This window comes from Dreissena polymorpha, chromosome 15 (genome assembly GCF_020536995.1).
Source record: "Dreissena polymorpha isolate Duluth1 chromosome 15, UMN_Dpol_1.0, whole genome shotgun sequence".
Lineage (NCBI taxonomy): Eukaryota > Metazoa > Mollusca > Bivalvia > Myida > Dreissenidae > Dreissena > Dreissena polymorpha.
Genome location: NC_068369.1, coordinates 13,744,395 through 13,754,936, shown reverse-complemented (window position 1 = coordinate 13,754,936; position 10,542 = coordinate 13,744,395). Strand labels below are relative to the sequence as shown.

The 10,542-nt window shown below is 36.3% G+C and overlaps 1 protein-coding gene across 1 annotated transcript; it reads left to right on the top strand.

Annotated features, from left to right (window-relative positions):
- The first annotated feature begins 2,327 nt into the window (after nucleotides 1-2,327).
- LOC127859508 (perlucin-like) lies at nucleotides 2,328-5,711 on the top strand. Its single transcript, XM_052397005.1, has 5 exons — nucleotides 2,328-2,494; nucleotides 3,333-3,421; nucleotides 3,962-4,052; nucleotides 4,490-4,715; nucleotides 5,647-5,711. The coding sequence occupies exons 1-5, from the start codon at nucleotides 2,449-2,451 to the stop codon at nucleotides 5,678-5,680; spliced, it is 486 nt and encodes a 161-aa protein (XP_052252965.1). The 5' UTR covers nucleotides 2,328-2,448; the 3' UTR covers nucleotides 5,681-5,711.
- The last annotated feature ends 4,831 nt before the right edge of the window (nucleotides 5,712-10,542 follow it).

Genomic DNA, 10,542 nt, shown 5'->3' with positions numbered 1-10,542 from the left:
AAGTAAATCACAAGAAAAACACAAACCTTATCCGCTTCGCTTTAGTTCAATTGTACCGAAATATTAGATAGGATGCGTGTCTAGGATAGAACCTGCTACAAATAATCAGTAAATATTATATCATATAATAGCATTCCAATCTCGCGTTAACCACTAAACTACATTCAATTACGAGACAGCTAATAAATACCCACGTTATTATCGGCATGGATTGCCCTATTTGATTCCATGGAAGCTAACTATAATGACGACAGGCTACTTACCGACATTTATGCAATATACACACAGGACATCCTTGTAATCTATTTGAGATTATTTTAACGCGAGGGCAATTATTCACCGAAAATGGCCTTGTTGCTTGGCTAGCGTTTATATAGTTAAAGAAAAGCACATTTTATGTTTACGTAATTAGTTAACCGTTATCGTGCTAATGATAACAGGCACAATACCGCTTTGTCGGATCAATCTCCCGAGATAAAGTTGACATCCTTAACATACTGAAAACGTACTTTTTATTTCGGTGTTTAATTGATAAACATCTGGTGTTAGTTTAAACTTGAGAAGATTTATTGACTTGTTTGTAAAGTTCATTGTGCAAACTGCAGAGGCTAATCTGTGAGATTACGAACATTTGTTTAGCGCAAGTTTTTCCGAGGTACATCTATACTGCTATACAATGTCTCAGATTAAACGCGGCATGAATTTGTGAAGTACCGAGAGAATGAAGAAAGGGGGCGATGGAGTTGCATTTCCTGGTGAAGACTTGTAAGACATATTTCAGGCAAACTGATCTTTAACCTCGGCCGGATTGACTAATGAATTATGAATGTGACAGACTAACGTCCAAAACAGTTTGATGTTAATATATTAATTAGCCTCATCGGGAAAATAGAAACCACATAGTATAACTTAAATTATACAACTTCATGCAATTCTAACAGTCAATCTACAGATATGAACTTGGAAGAATACCATTTTCATGAAATTAATACATTCATCTACATGATATGACTTGAAGTACACTATTTAACGAATTCGAACAGTCAGTCTACATGATATGAAACTTGAAATACAATCATTTCATAAATTCTAACAGTCAATCTACATGATAGAACTTGAAGTACACATTTCATTAAATTCTTACAGTCAAGTCTAACATATCTGAACTGAAGTACACTATTCATGAAATTCTAGCAAGTCAATCTACATGATATGAACTTGAAGTACACCATTTCATGAAATTCAAGCAGTCAATCTACATGATATAAACTTGAAATACACCATTTCATGAAATCTAACAGTCAATCTAATTGATATGAACTTGAAGTACACTATTTCATGAAATTCTAACATTCAATCTACATGATATAAACATAAACTTGAAGAATAACAGTTCATGACATTCTAACAGTCAATCCACATAATATGAACTTGAAGTACACCAGTTCATGACATTCTAACAGTCAATCTGACTGTTAAGGATAACGTTTATAAATTTCCAACAGTTGTTTGTAGAATAAGTATCGGTTAATTTACCAGGGCATTAAATTACCATAATTCGCACATGTTTATTTAAAAAAATCATTATTAAAGAATGTTATTTAAAATGTATGTGCTTGACGGAACACTATAACTTGAACACTATTAAATCATTAATGTCATTCTTCCAAATAGCAAAATAACAGAATGAATGTACAAATATACCATACACTTGTACATTTTTTCTGACATTTTGAATTTAAGTTACACAGCTGGCTGAAGACTCCTCTAAAGATAACGGGTCGCCATACAGCACAAGACCAAACCAAAACATATCTTTCAGTAATAAAAAACTTCAATCTGGAATTGCCGATTTAATTCAAACTTCGTCCTAACTTTCGTGCGTGAAATACTGGGACACAATGGGCCCTCACATAATGCAGCCCCATGCGCGGAAAAAAACTCATAAACTTTAAACACAATATGACACTGTTGTAAACTGTTGTAAGACAATAAGAATGATCGTGCATATTACATTCAGTCTGATACTAAAGTTAATTAGTTATTGCAGTCTGCAGTCAACTCGTGGTAACTCTGGACAAGTCGGTGCCGATCGCACGGCCTCGCGCCCGCACGTATTTTTCAATAACATCTTTTGTCTAAAGTAATGTCTACAGTTGATAATTGCAGTCTGATATCATAATTTTTACAAACCGCGACTCAATTAAACCTCTCTGAAACATCGTCCTGCAAAATATTAACATTATATTTACAGATTGGTACGTAGTTAAAAGCATAAACAAAACATTACGAATAAAGAGCAATGTTCACAAAGCGTGTGTGGAACAAATATTATCTTTCGAAAGTCAAGACACAGTACTTACAGATAAGACCAAATATAGCAAAGAGATACGGAGTGTTATCTTAAACACCAAAACGGAACAAACAGACTACATAATATTGGCCGAAATGAAGAGTCCAATTATCGTCTTGCTTTCAGCCCTGGTTTTCCAAGGTAAGTTTTATTTGTTTACGCGTGTTTCACTCAATACTTTGTTATTGTACTTGCAATTTAATTTTCATGTGTTCACGTGTATTTCAACAACAGAAAACTGTTCCCTTTCAAACACCGATGATAGACTCCACAATATTATGAGTCCTATGAAATCGACACGCGCATATATATTACATGTAAGTGTTCGAATGCAGCTCTCGATGTACTGGTCGGAGTGGGTCATCTTGTGATTAATATAAAATCCGATGGACAAGGAAAATAACTGAGTGAGTAAAAACCTATTTGTTAAAATTAATATTCAATTGTTATACACATATTTAATGCTCAAATTGTATAGTGTTTCTGTTATAATAGCTTGCTACATGTACTCATTACATAAAAAAAAACTAAAAAAATAGCCATTCTGCGAATTCTGGTCAGGAGCTACCCTTAACGTTAATGGGACAGAGACATCCTGCGGGACTTGGTACCTCCTGACTAAACTGCGTAAGCCGCATAAGGTATACGACCAATTTTCGCGTGACGCGGCTTATATAGTAAAGTAACTGAGGTCAGATTCCAAAGGAAATGCGTTTGCTACCTGTTTTGCACGCATGGACCGCATTAATAGAACAAAATACATGGACATGCACGCAGTATTGAGGTTTAAACTTGTAATATGCCGATATAAGACCGTATAATGGTAATGCAAGTATAAGCCTGATGGCCAGTTTGATGATTTGGTAACAAAGTCTCGTGTCTGACTCTGAAATAGCACCAATTGTGCTGACAATGAAGAAAGTTTCAATGAACTATTTAATTATTGTTATCTACAAATCGTAATGTGTTCTCTCCCCAGCGCACGGTGCTTGTCAGCCCGGGTTCGAGTCACTGGGGGAGAACTGTTACATCATACTGCACGTGCAGGCCTCGTGGGGAGAGGCGTTGGTACGTAGTACACGTGACTTACATACTGGTTGCATCATAAAATTTTCGGGCAAGTAGAGCAGGGAACAGAAAACAAAACATATGATCTGTATCGTGAGAAAATGCGCAGGCTGGTCTGGAGCTACGCTTGCTGCATATAAAATAAGATCCGTGTTCGCATGACAAAGCTCATTAAGAATTCGTTAAATAACACAGTAAGCCGTTTGAATGTATTTGAGTGCAGACAAATCAATAGAAAGGTGCATGAACACGTAGTTCTTATTTCTTTGTTCATACAAATACGCTTAGTAGATATATCAACCATGTATACGGAAATGTATTAACAATATACAATGTAACTATCTATGAATACCGAAATATTTCGATAAACATTCACAGTAGAGCGGAAAATATCTCATTATCATAATATTGATATTCTATATACATGTATTTAATACTGCGACAGTAAAAAACACGTCTACTAAGCTGACATAATTAGGTGATGTGTTCCGTTTGTTGAGTTGTTCAGGTTGTTATCGTCTATCGTTTCCTGTATTTCAGCATTACTGCCAAGCAATGGGAGCCTCACTAGCTGTCATTCGGAACAAACAGGAAGAGGCGCTGATAGATGGATACATCCATCGTCAACATGGTATGTTGCGGTCTCGTAATGAATATGGTGTCATCCTAGCGGTCATAATCGCCTTGTTCGATCCCTACTCTTGGGGAGTTTTCGAGATCTTCTCCCAAGATACCAGATACTGGTTCTCCCCTGGAAACGGACTCAAATGTCTCAAACACCATAATAAATAATTCGAACCTAATGGTAACCTTGCGTTGTATTATATACAGGGTCACAATCTGTAATTTCTGAAGTCATTTCAACTTTTATTTCTTACTATAAACTGTTGATTAAAATTCATAGAACGGTACATAACTGTCATAATTGGCTGAAAATGAACGTGGGAAAATAAGTTCATTGCTTACAGGTATTTGAAATGACAACTCATTCTTCAATGTGATGTCAACAAAACGGACTGTATGTTTATAGGTAAATTAAAAGCTGTACTTTCTGCTACTGACTTTCAGACCACATCCGCACCAGTCAGCTCTGGATTGGGGGTACAGATCTTCTTCAGGAGGGGATATTCCTGGCCCCTAATTCCCTGGAAACGTTGACTTACTTCAACTGGGCCCCTGGCGGGCCGGACAACGTCGGTACGGGCCAACACTGTATGTCAATTTTCAAGGACGACGCTCTGTTGAGATGGGATGACAACAACTGCGAAGTTAAAAACTGGCCTCTTTGTCAAAGGTTCGTATTACCCTCCATAGAGTTGCCCTACAAAACTGGTATATACATAACCATACATAATGTTCTACCAATTTCAAACATCAAAGATCTATCCAATGGATTCGTTATTGGCATTCGCTGCTTTTGTATACAGCAACTTTTCTTAATAATGCATCTCGATTTAAAATAACAAGCAAATTACCTGAATTGATATACCCCTTCAAGTACATTGTGTTTATTGATGGGTGAAAATCCCTTGATATACGGTATATTCATAAACAATAGGTGTATGATTATTGTGTTATGCATTCAAACTCTCATCATTGATATATGTATATACACCTATGACGTTTCATGTCGATATCTTGAAGCGTATCTGAGATATATCATACAAAAGCAACCAAGGGCAATAACTCTTCATTAAGAGAGTGAAGGGTTATTGTTCTTGTGCATGGCACTTCTTCCCATTGATTTCTACAAACCCATAAAGTTTCATGTTGAAAGGTTGTATCATGTCTGAAATATAGCCCTGAAACATTCCATCATGCAAACACAACGAGGGGCAATAAATCTTATTTAAGAAAGTGAAGGGCTGTGGTTCTTAAGCATGGCACTTCTCCTCATTCAACCATGAAATGTCATGGAAATTCTTGCAAAGTATCTGAGCTATAGCCCTGAAAAATTACATCAAATAAAAAGGGCGATTACTCTTATTTGAGATAGTGTATAGTTATGGTTCTTGTGCATTGCACTTCTTCTCATTGATATATGTACACCTATGAAGTTTCATATTGGTATTCTATATAATTTATGAGATATAGCCCTAACAAGTTTTGTGACAGATGGACGGACGGACGTACAACGCCAATTATTTATCCCTCGGCCTTTAGCGGGGGAAACAAATTGCTTCGCATCAAACCTTAATTTGGCAAAAGCACATTTCTATTTTCAGGGATCAGCTGGAGAACACGATTGTTGTGGGATAATTCGCGTTAAAAATAAATATCATAATTGATAGTTTCCTACTGTTGGTTCTTTAAGCCATTCAATGTGAGAATTGATGGGTAGTTACTAGGTTGAAGATTGTGAGAGCAAATTACGCATACAGTATCGTACTACATCTTCATAATACATACCGTACTGTATGAACATTACACATAACGTACTTGATGTTGATTGTTCAGTACACAGACGGTACTATATGTTCGTTACACATACCGAACTGTTTGTTCATTACACATACCGTACAATAAGTTCCAACAGTACTACTCCTGACCTAGATATCTCGACTTAGGCCTCTGTTATTTCATCAGTCTCACTATAAATGCAACATTACTGTTTAAATATTCAAATTAAAATATCAATTATTGTGATTACCTGACAATCCATTTTCCTTGCAGGTAACATTCACTAAATCATTCTGGATCCCTCCGTGGTCCATGCATATTTCTAAAAAGAGCCTCGTTTCTGCTGTTATAGAAGCAATTCATCAATCGATGTTGTGCCTTTGTGGTTATTGTCTACAACCTTTGTATGAGTGCAACATGTTCATTTTATATGCATTTCATTGAAGGCTTAATTGAAAGGGGCGAGTTTTGGGGAGCTTTTAATGTGGTATTTGGGCTTTTTTCAAAATTTAGCATGACACATCTTTTGTAATACAATATTCGGAACAGGCCATACTCCTCGTCAATTGATAACAGGTTTGAAAAAAATTGAAAAAGGAAATGCCTCGAAAGCTAGCCGTTTCACGGTAAGACCTTCTAGGGTATTTGCCTTTAACATGTGTGCAGTGCGTATGAATATTGCAATAGCTAATCCAGTTACTAGTATAGCAGACTACGAGAAATCGGGGCCAATTATCTTCCATTTAAACTTGTAAGAATACACTAACAGAGAAAATAATGCCACAATTTCCATTGTTGGAAAACACATTTCACGTGAAGTGTCGTAGCAGTACTTCATACATATCAGACGAACAGTAATGGTTCCTTATCGCAAAATCTTCACCATTATTTGCGAACAAGCTTAAAATGAACAGAGAAAGAGAACGTGGTAAGGTAGTATAAAAGGTTCATAATGGTCTTCATCTCGTGTATTGAAGGTAAATTTCGCACAGTTAGATAAAGGGTTTTAGTTATCAGTATTAAGTGATATGTGTCACATAGTGCATTGCTTTGATCTTGTATTTTACGGAAATTTGAAAACGTTTGTGTTCGAGCTTAATCAATGAAAACTGAAATGGACTTGTGTACCTTATTGTGTTCCACCGACTATGTGACATATTTGACAAATAAACCCAGAAAACGCACTCGAGAACGTTTGAATAAACGTTAGGCTTTTGATGCAATGGGGTAAAATGAAAGGTTTACAACAAAATTACCCATTTGCTCAGGTCTACAGCACACTAGTGAGGTCTCCGTTGCACATCAGTACACAATCATCGCGTAAAACTGCTAGTCTAAATAAGTCATGCACAAAGTTTTGGCAGCTGCTTTACAGATCCAAAGCAATGCATGATGGTGCGTTCAATCAACACAGATGCCCCCGCTTAAACCCGTTTCTTTACTGATTTCTTAGCACATTTGAATAAGCCTTGGTACGAAATAGGTCAATTTCAAGGTAAAAATGTAGTCATGTTATGTGAGTCGGCTGAGAGTTGAGTGGTCATATCAAAAGGCTTTTGTAAATAGCATTGATGTTAAGCGAACATTCAATCTGGGTAGACCAAGCATTTTTGAAATTCTGAATAAACATTAGCCCAAGTCGAATGCCAAGTGGGTGTGAGTATGCTGACAGTGTATATAGAACACATAATTGCACGTATCAATGCTTTTTATTTATGTATTTATGATAGTTGAAACCTTTCATTTTCGATTAATCATGAATTAGAACATTAAGCATCTCGGTAAATTTCAAAATGAGGTCACGTGATGTGGGTGTTAAAGGCGTTAAAAGACATCGTCCATGCTCCTATCAAATTTTTATAGACAGCGTACGTTAATTGACCGTTGACCAAACCACAGGTGGTTAGCGTGTGGCTATGATATTAATTAGTGAAAACATCATTTTGAATGAATGATACATAATCAAATTATAACGAAAAATGAACTTTTCTGGAAAACAAATTCACTATCAAATTTATAAATAGTAAGGTATTCAACTCGAAATCACCCGAAAACGGTATGCATCGCTTTGAACAGCCAGAACTTCATCAATTGTGCAGCGATAAATTAACCCGGTCTTGTTCAACGCAGAAATGAATTTCCTTTCTGGAAATGTACATAGCTTGTTATATTGCTACAAATGCTGGGTCGAATTTTAAGAAATAACACGATACACAACTCGTGTGTTTAAAATGTCAGTTAGTTGTCAGTTAGTTGAAATGTATGTAAACAAATGTTTCAAACGGCGCTGGACAGTTAGTTTTGATGCATAATGCAACGGCAAGCACGGTAAGAATGTTTTTTTCACACGTTTTATTGAATTATGGTATCAAGGTCCGTGAGCTTTGCATGGAAAATGCCCTTAACTTCGTGAAGATTTCAATCATGAATACGGTCTGATCGATGTTAACTGGGTCATGCGAGTTGTGTATCGTGTTATTTCTTAAAAGTTGACCCAGTATTTGTAAAAATATTGCAAGACATATACATTTCCAGAAAGGAAATTCATTTCTGCGTTGAATAAGACCGGGTTCATGAAAATCGATGCAAAATTGATGAAGTAATGGCTGTTCAAAACGATGCACCCCGTTTTCGGGTGATTTCGAGTTGGATACCTTGTTATATATATATATATATTTGATAGTGAATTTTTTTTCAGAAAAGTTAATTTTTCGTTATAATATGATATTTTATCATTCAAAATGATTAATATCGTAGCCACACGCTAACCACATGTGAGTTGGATACCTTGTTATATATACATTTGATAGTGAAATTATTTTTTTTTTCAGAAAAGTTGATTTATCGTTATAATTTGATTATTTATCATTCAAAATGATGTTCACACTTATTAGTATCATAGCCACATGCTTACGGCCTGTGGACCAAACGAATCAGTTTGTGTCAACCAAGCACTTGCACCTTCTAAATAAGTTAAAAAGCAAGTCAATGTCAAACCAAGGCTAGGGTTCGGTGGACGTGTTTGATAGCGCGTACAGACAATATCCATTTTAGTATCAAGTTAAAAGCAAGTCAATGTCAAACCAAGGCTAGGGTTCGGTGGGCGTGTTTGATAGTGCGTACAGACAATATCCATGCAAGTATCAAGTTAAAAGCAAGTCAATGTCAAACCAAGGCTAGGGTTCGGTGGACGTGTTTGATAGCGCGTACAGACAATATCCATGCAAGTATCAAGTTAAAAAGCAAGTCAATGTCAAACCAAGGCTAGGGTTCGGTGGACGTGTTTGATAGCTTGTACAGACAATATCCATGCAAGTATAAAGTTAAAAAGCAAGTCAATGTCAAACCAAGTCTAGGGTTCGGTGGACGTGTTTGATAGCGCGTACAGACAATATCCATGCAAGTATCAAAGCTGTGTAGGAAGCATTTTGGGATTATATGAAACATTTAATTTTGAGATATACTCAAACTGACCCACCAACGAACGGACCTGCCAGTCGTATATGCATCAGTAGATGCTATTGTCATACGAAGTATCACTCCCAAAGCATGCCTTGTTTAGCTTTCGTAGCAATGTATGAAGAGCGCTCGGAGTCCCAACATGGTGATATACTCAAGGCTGTTTTTCCGCGTAGCTGCAGCTTCTCACCTTACCTGACCTTTGTAAGTGACCAATAAAATTTCCCGCGGCTAGGTACGAATGAATACACTTCATTTATTCAATTGGCTGATTTGAGTATACCACCAGAACATTGATAACATATCCGCGTCTTTGTAACACTGTTTTACTGCACGAAACAATTTTATCTCTAATGAAGTCTTGATAGAACAGTTTTACACTCAATTCTCGACATCAATACAGTTTGTACGTACACCTTTTATTTTCAGAGGATTGCCAGGGCAAAAGCGTAAATACTTAAAGGCTAGGTTCTCATATTTAGGACTTACTTCCATATTCCTTGTAAACATGTTAACATGTAAAAGTATAAAGAGCAGTGGAAGCGAGGCCTCACTTTAATGCATTGCATTTCAACCCGCGAGGTATCGAATCAATTCGCGGCCAGTGTGCGAATGTCCGAGTTTATATACAGGTCATCACCGGACTTCGCGGCCAGTAAAATAATCGTTATATAATAAAGACGCTATCCGTGAACTAGGTGACCTGGAATTTTCTTTAGACCAGAAATATGTTAAATGAAGATATTCAGCAATATAATTATGGTATGTCAATAATAGATTCTTAATGTGTTTTCATTAATACAATGATAAATATTATTTTTGATTAATTTAACAATAATTATTCCACCATATTGACTAATTATTCCACCATATTGACTAATGTATTAAGCATGAGCGCGATGATTCTCGATACTGTTAATAATCGAATCAAATAGCAATGCCCGACAAACCACTAAAACAGGTTTGTTCGAAGAACGCGCCTATAAATACGGTTGACTCATGTTTTAATTTCACTTCCATTCGTCTTTTGGTTTTCTGTTTTGTATCTATAGGTTTATAGCAATATGTAATAATGTAAAATAAGCCGCGAAAACTCTGCGTAACATCCCGTACTGCGTGTGATGAAGCTAAGAACTGCACAGAAAAAGACATTCGCTATCATTGATCTCATTCATTAAATTATCAACGCCGTATATCTTCTTTTTTAAAGATATTTCTTGTTTGCAGTAAAAATAACGGGGAAATGCCAGACCCTGTTGAGA